Source organism: Coturnix japonica, chromosome 4, assembly GCF_001577835.2.
Source record: "Coturnix japonica isolate 7356 chromosome 4, Coturnix japonica 2.1, whole genome shotgun sequence".
Classification (NCBI taxonomy): domain Eukaryota; kingdom Metazoa; phylum Chordata; class Aves; order Galliformes; family Phasianidae; genus Coturnix; species Coturnix japonica.
The window spans coordinates 52,185,531-52,202,105 of NC_029519.1; the positions used below are offsets into that span (position 1 = coordinate 52,185,531).

Here is a 16,575-nt window from a genome sequence, read left to right on the forward strand (position 1 = left end):
ACGGCGGGGGCTTAGCGAGCGGCTGGCGGGGCGGGGCGCGGCTCGGCGGGCATGGCCCGCGCCCTGCTGCTGCTGCTGCTGCCCCTGCTGATGGCGGGTACCTGGGTGGGACCGCGGCCGCCGGCGGCCCGGAGCCAGGAGGCGCCACAGACCCCAGATTGGAGGATGACGCTGAAAACCATCCGGAACGGCGTGCACAAGATCGACGTGTACCTCAACGCGGCGCTCGACCTCCTGGGCGGCGAGGACGGCCTCTGCCAGTACAAATGCAGCGACGGTGAGTGAGGCGGGCGGGTGGGCGTGCGGGACCCTTCCAATAGCTGTCTGTAGCTCCAGGAGCGGGCTTCAATGTGCCGTCCTGCCCCGCGGCCTTACTGGCCTCCACCCGGCAGGCTGAGCCCGGGCAGCGCTGTTCTTCCTGCCGGAGGGTTGCAAAGTTTAAGCTGAAAACATCAGAGTAGCGTTCTTGATTGCATATAAAGCACCTCAGAGTAAGATCGTTCATTCTTCAAAGAACCTCTGGGTTTTATTAATGTAACCCTCTATGGGATGTATCAGTTTTAGTCACACGAGGCTTTTTTTGTTTTCTTTTTTAAGCTTGAGATCTGAAGTGAATATTTGCTCAGGTGCCTTCTTTTATTACTTTGTTATTATTTATTTGGTGCTGAGTTCTCTTAGTTTGGTAGGAATTGTTCACATTCAGGTGCTCACATCAGACATGCAGCTGGTGCTGTCTGAGGCCCAGCAGAACACCTGGGTTGTGTTTTGACAGTGTGAAAAATCTGGAAAAAAATCTCTTTAAAACACTAGAAATGATCTTTTTCAGGATCCAAGCCCTTCCCTCGCTATGGATATAAGCCTTCACCACCAAGTGGTTGTGGATCACCTCTATTTGGAGTTCATGTAAGTCCATTCGGGGGTTTCTGTGGGTGTGTGCTTTTTAATACGCTGACATTCCTTGAGGTGGGTGATGTTTCTCCTCCCGCCTTCTAAGGATGAGACAGCACCTGTGTTCTATGTCCCTGCTTTTATTAGCTCCAGCACATGCTTTGGCAACAACACATGGAAAATGTTAGTGTTAGAGGTAAACACGGCATAAACATTTTCACTGTCAACATTTATAGCAACTAACTGCTCTACTGGGTCTGATATTGATGGAGTTAACTGTCTTCCTAACAGCCTATGCCATGTTTGTGATTTGGGGCTAAACCAGCATTGATAACACATCGCCAATGTCTGCTGTTGAGCAGTGCTTGTTTAGCACAGCACTAAGAATTGCTCTTGTTTTGTCATTGTGCCCAGTGAGTAGGCTGAGTCTGGGCAAGGAGCTGGGAGGGGACACAGCTGGGACAGCTGACTCAGAGAAGCCAAAGGGATGTTCCCTACCTGTGTAACATCACACTTGGCAGTACAACTGAACTGGATAGAGAAGGGGCAGAGAGAAAGGGGCTGGTTTCTGAGGGACAGGCTGGGCACGAGGCTGCTCCGGGGGGTTCCTGAGTGACTACTTTTGTGTGGCTTATTTTGAGTGTTTTTTCCCTTTTCTGCTCACTTATTAAACTTCTGTCTAGAACTACGCATTTTCTTGTTTCTGACCTTCCTGTATTTTCCCCTGACCTGTGAGGGGGCAGGGGTTAAGCAGGCAACTATGCGGGTATTTGGCTGCTAGCTGGGGTCAAACCAGCACAGCTTACTGGAGGTGAACAGCAAACTACAGTGATAAATGAATGACAGCTGCTGACTGCATTAGTTTAGTTTTCTAACTTTTATACTCTTCTCATGTTCATAGACTCTTTCATTTCTGTCTCATACATTACTAATGGTGCACGTGGGGTTCTCCCTACAGTTTGACATCGGTATCCCTCTGATGACAAAGTGCTGCAATCACCACGATAGATGTTATGACACTTGTGGCAATAAAAAAAATGACTGTGATGAGCAATTTCAGACCTGCCTCTCCAAAATCTGCAGAGATGTGCAGAAAACACTTGGAATATCAGAGAACGTACAGGGTAAGTGTGATAAATGCCTATTTTTATTTTGCCTCCCCAGTTTTACTGAGCTTGTCTGGCAAATAATTAAAGACATAGAGATTTTAGAAAGGGTCATCCAGAGGAGGGCCATGAAGATGATCAGGGGGCTGGAGCACCTCCCCTATGAGGACAGGCTGAGGGAGTTGGGCTTGTTCAGCCTGGAGAAGAGAAGGTTGCGGGGTGACCTCATTGCAGCCTTTCAATACCTGAAGGGAACTTACACCCGGGAGGGGAGTAAACTCTTCCAAAGGGCTGACAATAGCAGGACACAGTGAAATGGTTTTAAGTTAAAAGAGGGAAGACTTAGGTTGGATGTTAGGGGGAAGTTCTTCACTAGGAGAGTGGTTAGGCCCTGGAACAGGCTGCCCAGGGAGGTTGTGGATGCCCCGTCCTTGGAGGTGTTCAAGACCAGGTTGGACGGGGCCCTGGGCAACCTGATCTAGTAAAGGTGTATGTTTGGTGGCCCTGCCAGGCAGGGGGGTTGGAACTACATGATCCTTGAGGTCTCTTCCAACCCGGGTCATTCTGTGAAATAATCTTTTGCAGCACGGTAATGCTACATTCCCATAAACTGATGCTGTTGCTGCAAGATGCCTTGTTCTGTCCTTCTGTATGCATCCAAGACTCTCATGCAGCTGAGCAATTACACAGCATAGGAAAACGTTCAGAGTTGAAACTAACCTTGAGCTCAAAACATAAGGCTTCCCTTCTAGCATTATCAAAACACACTGTAATTGTCACATTTGCTGAATATTCACTGTTTTGCTGACTGATTTCTACATTTAAACAGTAGGAAAATACTGAATTGTTTCCTTTTGGGAAATAAGGTAGTAGAATAATACATTATTATAGTAGAAGTTAATACTATCCCTTAGTGCATACATTTTAGGTTTTTCCCAAATAGCTTATAATCCTGTGATTGGATTCCTTCTGATTGTTGGCCCACATCTGATCGGAACATGATATAACCACACTTAATTTAGACAATGGTTCTTTTTCAGAACCCACTGCAAACAATCAGTTTTTAGAACAAGCCTGTGTTTGAACTTCTCAAATTCCTGTAACCGCAAAGAGGTCATCATGTTCCTGCTTTGTCAGAGCTGGCGATTGTTTACTCATTTCTGATGAGCTGCTATTAAAGGTAGCAACCTTTGCATAAATACAGCTGTTTACAAGGGTGGATAGTGATAGGACAAGAGGGAATGGTCTTAAACTGAGACACAGGAGGTTTAGATTAGATATCAGGATATTAGATATCAGCTTTTCACACAGAGGGTGGTGGCACACTGGAACAGGTTGCCCAAGGAGGTTGTAGACGCCCCATCCCTGGAGGCATTCAAGGCCAGGCTGCATGTGGCTCTGGGCAACCTGCTCTAGTGGTTGGCAACCCTGCACGTAGCAGGGGGGTTGAAACTAGGTGACCATTGTGGTCCTTTTCAACACAGGCCATTCTGTGATTCTGTGATAAATTGGGAAAGCAAAAGGTGGAACAGTTCTTTCGTCTTTGCAAGACTGATGTTTTTAACACTGATAACATTCCATAGCCAGTGAATCACCTTGTGTGTTTTGGTTGGTATGTGAAAAATCTTTAATCACAATTTAGCTGATTCTGTATCAGTCTTTCTGACAATCTGTTTGCTATGCACAGAGAAGATTGCTTTTTAAAATCCTTCTCAGTTTGCCCCAGTCATGCCTATTAGTTTTGTATTCTATCTAAAGAGTACTTCTAACTCAATGCTTCTTTGCTTGCAGCTTGTGAATCAATTGTTCAGCTCTTGTTTGATGCAGTTATACACTTAGGATGTAAGCCGTACCTTGACAGCCAGAGAGCTTCATGTATGTGTCGCTATGAGGAGAAGACAGATCTCTGAAAGGCATGGATGTCCTGCAGTTTGCAATGAAGTAAAACAACTGGAATGAAGCAAATATTTACATTTCTCATGCTTGACACAGATGGTTGTTGTTTTTTTTACAAAAAGAGACTATCACGAAGTCATCTATAAAGGAGAAGGACCAATGCATGAAGGGTATGCACGTGAAGACCACATTCAGCCCCATCACCCAGGAGATCTCGATTAAGGGGTAGGCTGGCTTACCAAAGACCAGATCAGAGTCAAGCCATCAGCCAGATGGAAGTTGCCACTGTATTCCAGGCCCACCTTGAAGCTCATCTCTTTGGGACAGCTGTCCTCGTTGCAGACTACTGGCCAGATGAGTCTGATGGCTTTGAAGATGGGCAGGATATTGCTCAGATGTCCCTGAAGCTGAGCTACTCTAGCACCTTTCCTGTCAACTTGGTCTGGAGCAGCTTCTCAGACTCTGCCCTAATCTTATTCATCACCAAGTTCCTGACTAGGGCCATGTCCCTAAGCTCTGTGAAGAGAAAGAGGAAAGTGGCATTGAGGAGGTGGCACATCTTATTGCTGGAGGTGGGATCCAGATGGGGTTCTGGCTGCTGTGGTAGCATAGTGCTGGGCTCCAGGTGGGAGCTGAGGCAGCTAGCACTGATGCCAGATCTGGCTCTGGGGCTGTCTAGCTGCCTGGGGTATACGAGGCCACCTTCAGCTTTGGCCACTCTGAGAGGCTCCAGCATCTTCCTGTAGAGGAAGCAGGAGCGTGAAGAAGCAGTTGGCCAGTACCAAGAACAAGACGTCATACACCAGCAGCATCATTGCCTCAAGTGCACCAACCTTCACAGCATAACCTTGAGAGGTGCCCCTGCTTGAGGGGAGGTCCCATCCCTGCATCCCAGTGCCATGTAGGAGAGCTTGAGAAGCTGTTTGTGCTGCTCTCCAGTTATGGGGTAAGATGAATGACTCATACTTTGTTTTTAGGCGCATGCTCAGTTGGCACTCAGCTGTTGAACCTGATGTTGTATTAAACCAGGTGTCTTCGATACATTCTTTCAGCCTCCACGCTTGAGACAAATTTGTGATTGTTAAGCTGCCTTAGAGAGTGTTACCAGTACTGTTCCTCACTGTCTTCCTATGCAAGGCCTTATGTGCAAGGCTAGGCTGAAGGAGGAAGCTGAGAGAAAGAAAGAAGGGGTGGAAGGAGCACGCCATCACATGAGTACCATCCCTGCAGTGGCAGTAGGGGGTCTGGAGGTTTTCAGGTTATGTGTAAATGCGACACTTAGGGATATGGTTTTGTGGGCAAGGTGGTGATGGTTGGACCAGACGATCTTGGATGTCTTTTCCAACCTTAATGACTTAGATTAAACACTAAGATGAATGTGTTGGTTAGAAAGTCACTACGCTATTCTGCCTCGTGTTTAAAAAATAAAGTGTTAAGTCTTCCTTATCTTCTTTATACTACAAGCTTGGAAACTGATTCTAGACTCCTTTGGTGTATGTACATTTGGGGTATGCTGTTGTAAAATACAAATGCTATTTTCAATTAAAATAAAGGAAACAGCATAGTGGGGAAGTCAGAGGTGCAGAAGAGAGTTGAATCTCAGTTTATTTTTAATATAGGCCAAGTGTTAGGTTTGCAAGCAGCTGATGTATCTGATAGGTAAGAATAGGAAGAAGAGTTCTATGGAGTTAAAATGGCACCTTGAATGGCCTTTCACTTTGAATTAGGTACCTTTAGATCTCTCTGATGTACTTCGTCCTGTGGGTTTGTTTTAAAACAAAGAAAACCGCCCTAAGCAAGGCGTATATCTGTGCTACATAGTTCTACCTGACCCAACCTTACTTCCTTGGCTCTCTTCAGATCAGTATGTCAATCCTTTTAAGGACTGACTCCTAAAGAGAACAGTTGGTGACCTGAGAATATAGTTTTGATCTGACAAAATGCTGGAACGTGGTTGTAATGTTACAGAAGTTCAGAAAGGATTCAAGTGTTTATTTTTCAGATAAAACATTGTGTTGTGTATTATATGTGTAGAAAAAGAATATATTGTTCACAGAGGTTGATTTATATTTGTCTCATGGCACCACTTAGTTACTGTATTCATCACTACTTTCATTTAGTCTGTTCTGACTGAAAACTGGAAGATTCCACCAGTTGGTTCTGAGTGCCCAAAAACCTTATTTAAAATGCCCACTGTGATGCTGACAGAAATTTGAGCCTTTATTTCTGTCACCTTTTCCCATGACCTCTGTGAGGCTGACAGATATCTGAGCCTTTATTTCTGTCATCTCTTCCATGACCTCTCTAGCTGAAATCATCATCATGTCTGAATTATTTGGGGTTTGCCCTCTGTACTCATCTTCTGTTGCTCACCTCCAGTTGTCAGACCTCAGTTAACTTTTACGTTTAGTCCCATCCTGCTGTCCTCATTTGCCTTAGAAATCCACAGAATGTGACTGAAAATCAAAATACTACATCCATGAACAGGGAGAATAAACTATGCAGAAAGCCTAAAGTTCACTTAACACACGGATTGTGATGTGATTTCTCTTGTGGAAGTATTTTTTATATGTTTTTGCTTTATTACTTTTTTTTGGGGGGGGGGAGGGGGTATTTTTGTTTTGTTTTTCACTGAAGTGACACAATAGAAGTGTCTCATAAAATAAAACTGCCTTAGCCACACTTCCTGGTTTTATTTTCCTGTTTGTGGGTGTGAAATAACACGGCAAGAGCCGCTGCTGCCAAGTTTTACAAAGCATTATAGTGCCCTGCAAATTATACCAAATGCATCTTACAATGCTAAATCCTCAGCTATGATCCTAAAATGAATCATGGATATTGCACTCTGGATTAGCAGTGTCACTTAACACAATGGCACCAGCTTAGGGCTACAGAACAGATTGCTGTTACAGAGCCCCAGGCTGGGCTCTGCAGTTGCTCCTTCATACAGAATTACTGCAGTAAGGGGCAGCTCAGGTAGGAGCTGAAAGAACTGGGATTTGCAGTTTGGGGGGGAAATATATATATATATATATATATATATATATATGTGTGTGTGTGTGTGTGTATGTATATATATATATATGTATGTGTATATATATATGTATATATATCTGTGCATTAAGAATCTGTTTTACAGCATAAGAAAGGAGTAGAAGTCTGGTAATAGTATCCTGTTTTGACTGAATAAACAAAAAGAATTTAAACAATTTCATCTTGATCTCACTGGCTGCTAGTGCGTTGAAGATAGCAAGTCCAAACATGGGAAAAACAAGTGAAGGCAGAGAGAAATATCAATTGCTCCCTCAACCGCAAGGAAGCCACCTTGTCTAAAGTTCCTTATTTGTACAACAAACATGTAAAACAAGTCAGGCTGGATCAAACACCTAAAATCCCTATCCAGAGCCTTCTCCTCTTGTGCACGTAGCAGTGCTGCTCGCTGAGAGCTGCCAGATACGCAATTCAGACCTGTCCTCATTACAAACCTACAGAGCCCAGGTACAGAAGGAAGGGTTTGGGCACTAGCTTCAGTTTTTACATAATTATAGAACCACAGAATCCCAAAGGCTGGAAAAGATCTCCGAGGTCATCCAGTCCAACCATCTACCTACCACCAATACTTCCCTTCTGAACCATGTCCCTCAGTACCACATCTACACTGATCAGCACCCCCAGGTGCATTTCTTGCACAGCTTTCCAGCCACTCTGCCCCAAGCCTGTAGCATTGCCTGGAGCTGCTGCAACCAAAGTACAGGACCTGACACTTGGTCTTGTTAAACTTCATCCCACTGGCATCAGCCCAGCTATCCAGACTCTGTAGAGCCTTCTTACCCCCAGGCAGATTGACACTTTCTCCCAGCTTCGTGTCATCTGCAAACATACTGTGGGAGCACTCAATTCCCTTGTTCAGGTCATTATGCCAGCATTCAAATCCGTCAGGGCTTCATACACGTGAATGTGGCTATCACAGAATGACCCGGGTTGGAAGGGACCTCAAGGATCATGTAGTTCCAACCCCCCTGCCTGGCAGGGCCACCAAACACACACCTTTACTAGATCAGGTTGCCCAGGGCCCCGTCCAACCTGGTCTTGAATACCTCCAAGGACGGGGCATCCACAACCTCCCTGGGCAGCCTGTTCCAGGGCCTAACCACTCTCCTAGTGAAGAAGTATCAGAAGCCTTACAGCAGACCGTGCATGCCTGTGCCTTCTGGCAGAGCCCTGAGGAGCCTCGGCTCGGCAGCACCACAGCGCCTAACGAGGCGCTGCCATTCCGAGACGGCCAAACGAAAGCGATTCTCCGACTGCCCCCGGGGCGCTGAGGGACGGTTCTCGGCCTGCGCTGCTCCCGCCCCGTTTCCTCCGGAGGCAGCGCGGAGGAGGCGGGCCGGGCCGGCACACGGCGGGCGCCGAGTCGGGCTCTCAGCATGTCGGGCTCGGAGCAGCGGCGGGCGGCAGGTAGGTGGGAGGACGATAGAGGCAGGCACGCTCTCTGCTCTGCAGGGCCCTCCGGGATGAGGGAGGCGGAGAGACGGAGCCCCGGGCCGGAGCTGCGGGGCTGCTGCTTTGCTCTGACTGGGGGGAGCTCGGCCTTTTCTGTCTGTGAAACAAAGGGGGGAGGGAGGAGGACGAGGCGGAAACACCGATTTGCATGGGGACCCGGAACGAAAGTACTGGAAGTCAGGAGTCAGTGCTGGAGATAAGTGCGGTATCAGTGTGGGGGTGGGAGGGAGAACAGGAGACGTGGCTATTAGGGCTGTAACGCTGCCGGTGAGAGGCGCTTGCGGCGCTGTGTTCGATGTTCTTGTAAAGCTGATAGGCATTCCATAGTCTTTGTATCTAAGTGACAGCGTGTTCTATCCTAAAGTTTGACTTTAACTTTTTAAAAGTCTGTTGAGGGTTTTCGAAGTGTTTCTCCTTCCTCCCCCTCTCCTTTAAGTTGAGGCAGAAGTGGCAGATCTCAGGTGCGCAATCAAAGATACAGATTTCTGGCTCATATTATAAACAAAATCACAGGCACAAGCGATGCTGCTACATTCTGTCTGCACTCATTTTCAACACTTCTGTCATTAGCCTGACCTGCATGTTGCTTCGAGCAAACTTGAAACAGCTTTTTATCCATCAGGTCACAAGTGACGTTTGCAGGACCCAACACTTGAAAGTACGATCAGTATTGACAGATGGGAAGTTTATTTGTAAATAACAGCACTTAAAAGGATATGACTTCCTTTTGAGCTGTCTCTCAGTCTCCTTTGCTATGATGTTCAATGTAAGGGCTTGTAAAGTCATTTCTAGAGCTCCAAGCCTACTGTAATGTTTTTATGAACATCTCAGTCAATACATATGTATGTCAGTTCTTTTTGCCGAAGGCTTCAGTCAGATGTGAAAAACAGGGACCGAAACGAGGAAAATCGTGTGTACAAAATAATTTTTACAATATAGGTATATGTGACCATGTCTTCTGCTTTGATTGCAGGCCATGTGCAGTTGGACAGCAAACCTACACCAACCACCACAGGTACAATACAGCATACCGTTTTCATAATGTGGTTGTTAGGCTCTAGTGGTAGTAGTAGAAGTATTGCGTTCAGTTTTGGGCTCCTCCCTACAAGAAAAACACTGAGGCCATGGAGCGTGTCCAGAGAAGGGCAGTGAAGCTGTGAGAGCACAAGTCTTTTGGGGAGCAGCTGAGAGAACTGGGATTGCTCAGTCTGGAGAAGAGGAAGCTCAGGGGAGACCACATCACATCTAAAACTGAAAAGATGTTGTGGTGAGGCAGGGGTCAGCTGCTTCTCCTGCATAACTAGTGATGGGACGAGAGGGAATGGCCTCAAGTTGCACCAGGGGAGGTTCAGGTTGGGTATTAGGAAAACTTTCTCCTCCAAAAGAGCGTTCAGATGCTGGCACAGGCATTTGGGTTACAAATGCTAATGAAGCTGTTAAAGTGCCTACTTAGCTGATATGTGAGTGAGCTTTTGGTTCATCTTTCACACTAATAGCTAAACTTTACGGTTGGATGCACAAGTTCAAACCTTTTCCTTTAAAGATTTGGTGGCTAAGTCACTTTTCTCTCTCTAACAGATGGAAATCAGAACATTACAGAAGTGGATGCATTTGATATAAGGTACAGTTCTGATGGCAGTGATGCACAGATGGCCTACTGAGGTCAGTTGAAGTTTTCCTGGCTTTCATTAGGAATGCAGCTGGATTACTCACACAACCTCACCCATTTACACAACATGTTTTGAGTTTTAGCAGCATCAGGTGTAGATCTACCCTTCTTATGATGAAGGCATGCAGAAGGGATTCTTAGGAGTGGATTCTTATGTTAAGCAATGTGCAGAGACAGTGGCCATCACAGTGTATGGACAGCTGGGCGAAGCAATAGTGTGTAACACAAGAATATAGTCCTTTATAGAGAGGGTATAGAAACAGTGAGGTTGTGGTTCCATGATTTTTTCCTGCTCCATCATGCAGCACTGTCTAGCTCTGGAAAAGGTAAACTACCCGTCTGGTAGCTTCCTTTGCCTTACTCACTCAATGAATACAGCTGAGCAGAGGAAGAGTTACACAGGGAACTATTTTGTAATGGTTCTTTGATGGATCCAAGGATATAACAGTCCATAAGCCACATATCTTACTAAGGAACAAAAATTGCCTGAATCTGAACAAGCTCTGGCACTGGCACAAGTACAATATCATAATTACAGAGCTAAAGTTGAACGTTTTATCACGTTAAGTACTCCAATTGGGGAAAGCGTGATAAAGCATCCCACTTACTTTTCTGACCAGTTTTCCAACTAACACTTTAGAAATCCCCAGCTGGGGAGCAGTTATCCAGAATTCCTGCTCCTTGTTTGAATTTTTCTGCAGGCGTTATGAACAGATGTTTTAAGGAGCTGCTCATAGTAAAGTGGAGAAGCAGAAATACTTAATGAAACATTTTGGTTGCTTCGTAGTGAAATGAAGGCATTTTGGAGTAAAGTAATCTTTAAGTAACTAATACTTAAAGTAATCTTTAAGTAACTAATCCAGGTGAATATCCAGAACTTTTTCTAGGAATTGCACCAAGACTGACCATTCTGCAGTAAGGAAAAAAAAGAACAAAAACAGTTACATGCCAAATACAACAGCTCTGCCTACTGACAGTTCTAGGGCAGCATGACCTGGACTGTCATTCTGTACACCTACAGCACAGGCCTATTCTATTGTGAGAAACTATCATCAGAAGTATTTTACCCTCTCTTGCCTGTACTGATGCCTTTATCAACAGAAGCAGCACAATTTGTTGCTCTAAAAACAGCCATGCCAAAGCCTTGAGCTGACCCTTTGGGTTTAAGTGTACAGATGATAGCATGTTAATGCAGACCTCTGTGTTGTGCTTGCTCTTAACACAATAAAAGAAGCAGAATGCTACTCCAAACATGCAAGTGCTCTACACATTTGTTGCCTTGATATTTAAAATTTCTCTACTTATAAGCTGGGTTGGTCATTTGTGCCCTTGTCCCTCAGTTGTAGGGCTCTGTTGGTTGGTTGCTAAACACCAGTCAACAGTTGTACCATCACAGCTTTCATTTTGATCCGTAAATTATACAAACTTGTTCACTTCTCACAAACAGTATATATGCTACCTCATCAACCAGAATATAGTATATAGGCTGCTGTTTAGGATGTAACACTTGGCTCAGTTCAACACTACCCGACCGATCCTTGTCCCCAGCCTAATCATGTTTTTACTGAACTGTTTAACATGCCCAAGCTTTTCAACAACACTTAAAATGATTTAGGTTCTTTCTGAAATATCACACATTTTAAAGTCTTGTCTTCTGAAATTGGATTCTCAGAGTCTGTAGTTAGTTTAACTGTAGACAGTCCCAGCTAGCAGGAATACAGGAAAGGAATTAACTTAGCAGCTAACTAACTCATCAAGAAGTTTTCTATCTCTGCCAACAGACAAACATATGACCCTGCAGAGCAATACAAAATGAACCATCAGAGAAGAGGAGTTGCGTTAATCTTCAATCATGAGCACTTTTTTTGGCATTTAAGGCTGCCAGACAGACGTGGGACTTTGGCAGACAGAAACAATCTGAAACGCAGGTAAGAAACTTGGATTTCTCCCCCAAAGCTTTAAAAAAACCTGAACTTCAGAACTTGAGATGAAATAAGCAGCTCCCCAGATCTTACATTTAAGTGAAGAAGAAAATATTTTGCAAACATGAGCCTCTGTGCAATCTTGACAAAGAAAGACATAATTAATACAACTTCAAGGGACATTCCTGTACGTCACAGAAACTGCTGGCACAAGTCACACGACTGCAGTGAGTCCAGACCTCTTGTAGGCCGAAGTCTTCAGAGTAACTTGAAGTAGATACTACATATGCACTGGACACCAGTTTGAGTCCAAAAACATTTTCAGTTGTTTTCACAATTAATGCATAAACATGAATATTCACTATCTTATAGAGAAAGCAATTGAGTTGGTAGGAATCAATCTATAATATGAGAAAATGTTTTTACTAACATGTATGTGCTTTAACAATAGTTTGACAGACCTTGGATTTGAAGTCAGAATTTTTGACGATCTGAAAGCAGAAGATGTGCTGCAAAAAGTGTATGAAGGTAGGAGACCGTATATTAGTTTTGTCTAACTATTGATAGCAGAATTTCTAGACATGCATTTTCTGCTCTCTGTGCTCATTTGACTTAAAATCTTTCATTTTCATGCACTGTGTTTAACATTAAAAGGGTTTAAGGGTTAAACTTCAGGGTATTTTTGTTGCAGTGTAAGCAAATCTGTGCTGAGAGCTAATGGAGCTGCTGAAAGAAGTTAGCTTTCAGCTGGGAGAAGTTAGCAACATTCTTTTGTACTTTCAGGGGCCTTATCTTGAGCCATGCTTCATCACTGTACCTTCAGATCTCCGCAGTCTTATGCTATCTGAAAATACGGTTCACTTGAGAAATGACTGATTTGAGATGAAATATAATACAAATGTGCCCTGTTTTTTGACAGTGAAAATGGCTGTTTAGTTAACTAAAGCACACTTGATATTTCAGCCTCTCGGGATGACTACAGCAACGCTGACTGCTTTGTTTGCGTGTTCTTGAGTCACGGTGAGAATGATCACGTCTACGCATATGATGCCCAAATCAAAATTGAGACAATCACAAACATGTTCAGAGGAGACAAGTGCCAGAGTCTGGTAGGAAAGCCGAAGATATTTATAATTCAGGTGAGATGCTGAATGGTTGTCACAAAAATCCTGCTGGTGCTAAGCAGTCAAACAAAACCCATACAATAACTTCCTATATTACTCTTTGGTTCAAAGGATAATGCAAGCTGGAAAGGATTCTGAAGGTCTGTGGTCCAGCTTCTTGTTCAAAGCAGTTGGATACGGGGTCAATCCAAATTTTTAATGTTAGAATTAGTAAACTCAGACAAGGACTTGACCTTTAGTAGACTGTGATTCTAGTAGTTATAGAGTAATTCTAAGAACTACCTTTTTTCCAGTGAAAGGTGACTTAGGCACAAGGCTGCTACAAACTTCAGCGTACTGTTAATTAGGGAGGTGATCCTTTCTCTTTCCCCAGCTGGTGAGACTGCATTCATAGCCTTGTGTCCAATTCTGAGCTCCCCAGTACACAAGATACAGACTTACTGGAATGCGTCTACTGCAGGGTTGTGAAAATGATTAAGGAACTGAAGCATCTTTCATATCAGGAGAAACTAGGATTGCTCAACCTAAAGAAGAGAAGGCTTAGGGGGAATCCTATCAACATATATGAATACCTGGTAGGAGGAGTGGGAATGAAGAGGAAGCCAGGATCTCTTCAGTCGTGCATGGTGGGCACAAACTAACACATAGAACATCTCAACACAAGAAAACATTTCTTACTGGGTAGGTGAGCAAACACTGAAAGATGTCATGTGACCTTGGAGACAGTCAGAAGCCAAGTGGACGTAGTCCTGAACAACCTGTTATAGCTGACCCTAAGTTTTTATTGGATTTCATTACCAATATTTTAATTGATAGAGATGTGTCTTTATGAATCTACACATATGGTTAATGTAAAACATAACAGGAGTCCTCTTTGTTTAAAAGCATTGTGGTAACACAGATTAGCTTCACAGAGGTGAAAGTATAACCATCCTTCTCTCCCCAACAGGCATGTCGAGGTGATAAACATGATGATCCAGTTCTTGTCCAGGATTCAGTAGACAGCAAAGATGAAACCACTGTTAACCAGACTGAAGTGGATGCAGCTGGCGTCTATACCCTGCCGGCTGGTGCGGACTTTATTATGTGCTATTCTGTGGCACAAGGTAGAGTTCTATTTTATGTCTGTCTGTCTGATATTTCATTAGAACAAGCTTGAACGCTTCCTCATTTTGCAGTCAAAATAATGAGTACAGTTCCATGTCATCTGTTTTGCTCCCTGTTAAGTGACATCTGGGAAGGAGCCCCATATGTTAGGGGAAAAAGTAAAAACAAACGTTCAAAATTGCAGTTAATTTGCCAGACAGAATCATTCTCTTCATAATCTTGTTGCTGAGCTGTCTGCTGACAGCAATCATTCCCCTTTTCTCCAAGACTGGTATTTGAGAGGTTTATCTGTTCCCCCATACTGTGTGGCTGTACTTTCCAGTCCGTCATCTGTCTTGTCCTCAGTCCCATCTGCTGCCATGCAAATTGCAGACAGTCCTGTGGACAATAAGCTACCAGTTCCTAAACTGTGTTCCTCTTGGCTAGACATGGTAAGTGACATGAAAACCATTTCCTTCTGCTGTTTCCAGTGAAACTGCATAACTTGACATGGTAAGATTTACATCCAGTAGTAACTCCATTAGGTGAAGGTAGCAAGGAGCAACCCTCGTGAATGTTTTTCAGTGGCAGTGGCTACTTACAACTAAATATAATCGTATTTTCCTGTTCTGCAATAGGTTACTTTTCTCACCGTGAAACCATAAACGGCTCCTGGTACATTCAAGATTTGTGTGAGGCCCTCAGGAAGCACGGCTCGTCCTTGGAGTTCACAGAACTTCTTACCGTCGTTAACAGGAAAGTTTCTCATCGCAGCGTGGATATGTGCAGAGATATAAATGCTATAGGGAAAAAACAGATTCCTTGTTTTGCTTCAATGCTGACAAAAAAACTGTATTTTCATCTAAAATCTAAGTAGGTTGCTACTTACATGACATTCTTTAATTCTCGCCGCAGAAGGGAGAAAACTACCATGTTAGATCAGGAGCTGGCAGAAACACTGGGATCAAACCATCCAGTGTGTATATGCAACAGGTTCAAAAAGGCAAATTTAAAGCTAATAGTGCAGCTCTGTTCATCTCAGGGAATCTGGACAAAGTTTACTGGTGCTGGATTAATAAGAGGTGCTCAGATTTTATTGAAATTAACTTTTAAGGACAGATTTTTGCTCAATATATCTGTTTAATTATGGCACATTTTTTACTATTTCCAAATCTTTTTAAGCACTGTCTTAGGTTAGCTTCTCTTGCTCCAAGAGTACTGCTTATAGGAAGTACAAAAAAATGTCTTACAAGTGTATCTATCTATGTACAGCAGGGTCCACCACCTTATTTTTATGCATTTATTAAGGTGGATTTTCTTTTTTCCTCTCAACGCTGAAAACATACTTCATTCCTTGAGTGCAATTGTAGTTCTAATGTGCATAAAAGGCTTCTTTTGCTGGCACATAAGTGTCATTGGTGGCGCAATTAAAGCTTGTTGGTGCTTTGCATCCTCGGGGGGAAAGAAAGCAGTAGTGAAATAAAGCAGCAGGTAGCTTGCTTTGGAATAGCATGATTTGGGGTACAAACACACTCCTTGACAAGGGTAATCTCATGTGGTACACTAAATCAAGTGATTTATATGGCTTAGGCTCACGTGCCACTCTTCTACATATCTTTAGGCAGCCTTGCAATATATAACGTAAGCAAACCTTAGTACTTCACATCTTGGTGTTGGACCAGACTGTGCCTCCTCTGGGCTCCAGGAGATGAGCTGTTCACTGTCATTTTTCATACAGAACTGACAGTACATATGTCATCGTGGACCAGAGGGAATGGTTTCAAGCTGCAGCAGGGGAGATTCAGGCTGGACATTAGGAAATATTACTTCTAAGAAAGGGTGGTCAGGCACTGGAATGGACTGCCCAGGGAGGTGGTGGAGTCACCGACCCTGGGGGTATTCTCAAGGAATGACTGGATGTTGTGTTGAGGGACATGGTTTAGTGGGAACAATTGTTAGTAAGTGAATGGTTGGACTGGATGATCTTTTAGGTCTTTTCCAACCTTGGTGATTCTGTGATCATAGGATGTTGCTACTAATGCAGCATTAGTAATTGCAATGCTTAATAGAAGCAACTGGGGAAAAAAAGAGTTTTTACATTATTGGTACATAATGCTTAACTCTAGTGAACAATGGAGAACTCATGCTAAGGAAAGTTAATTCACTTTTCTGGGTAAAAGAAATTGACTTAGTGGCTCTACTTTAGTTAAATCCTTTGATATACTGTGCTGTGAGTAACAGCTATTAAGCTTTAGTATGGCTACTTTGAAGCTTTGAGTAAATCATGTATATGTGAATGTTTTGGTAAGTTCTTTCAGTAAAATGCACCATTAAAACAAATAATTTTACAGTAAATCAGTTTGATGTGTTCTTTTTCCAGC

General features: G+C 43.7%; 2 protein-coding genes across 2 annotated transcripts; both read left to right on the forward strand.

Moving 5' to 3' along the window:
• Nucleotides 1-23: 23 nt before the first annotated feature.
• Nucleotides 24-6,415, forward strand: PLA2G12A (phospholipase A2 group XIIA). Its single transcript, XM_015861980.2, has 4 exons — nt 24-277; nt 827-903; nt 1,847-2,012; nt 3,786-6,415. The coding sequence occupies exons 1-4, from the start codon at nt 52-54 to the stop codon at nt 3,902-3,904; spliced, it is 588 nt and encodes a 195-aa protein (XP_015717466.1). The 5' UTR covers nt 24-51; the 3' UTR covers nt 3,905-6,415.
• A 1,807-nt stretch (nt 6,416-8,222) lies between these two features.
• Nucleotides 8,223-15,621, forward strand: CASP6 (caspase 6). The gene is made up of 8 exons (XM_015861985.2): nt 8,223-8,348; nt 9,367-9,408; nt 9,972-10,014; nt 11,844-11,990; nt 12,436-12,512; nt 12,948-13,123; nt 14,058-14,214; nt 14,833-15,621. The coding sequence occupies exons 1-8, from the start codon at nt 8,318-8,320 to the stop codon at nt 15,069-15,071; spliced, it is 912 nt and encodes a 303-aa protein (XP_015717471.1). The 5' UTR covers nt 8,223-8,317; the 3' UTR covers nt 15,072-15,621.
• The last annotated feature ends 954 nt before the right edge of the window (nt 15,622-16,575 follow it).

Coding starts and splice junctions, on each gene's coding strand:
- PLA2G12A (XM_015861980.2), top strand. CDS start 52: ATGGCCCGCGCCCTGCTGCTGCTGCTGCTGCCCCTGCTGATGGCGGGT. Junction 278..826: donor CCAGTACAAATGCAGCGACG/GTGAGTGAGGCG, acceptor GATCTTTTTCAG/GATCCAAGCCCTTCCCTCGC. Junction 904..1,846: donor CACCTCTATTTGGAGTTCAT/GTAAGTCCATTC, acceptor TTCTCCCTACAG/TTTGACATCGGTATCCCTCT.
- CASP6 (XM_015861985.2), top strand. CDS start 8,318: ATGTCGGGCTCGGAGCAGCGGCGGGCGGCAG. Junction 9,409..9,971: donor ACCTACACCAACCACCACAG/GTACAATACAGC, acceptor TCTCTCTAACAG/ATGGAAATCAGAACATTACA. Junction 12,513..12,947: donor GCTGCAAAAAGTGTATGAAG/GTAGGAGACCGT, acceptor TTGATATTTCAG/CCTCTCGGGATGACTACAGC.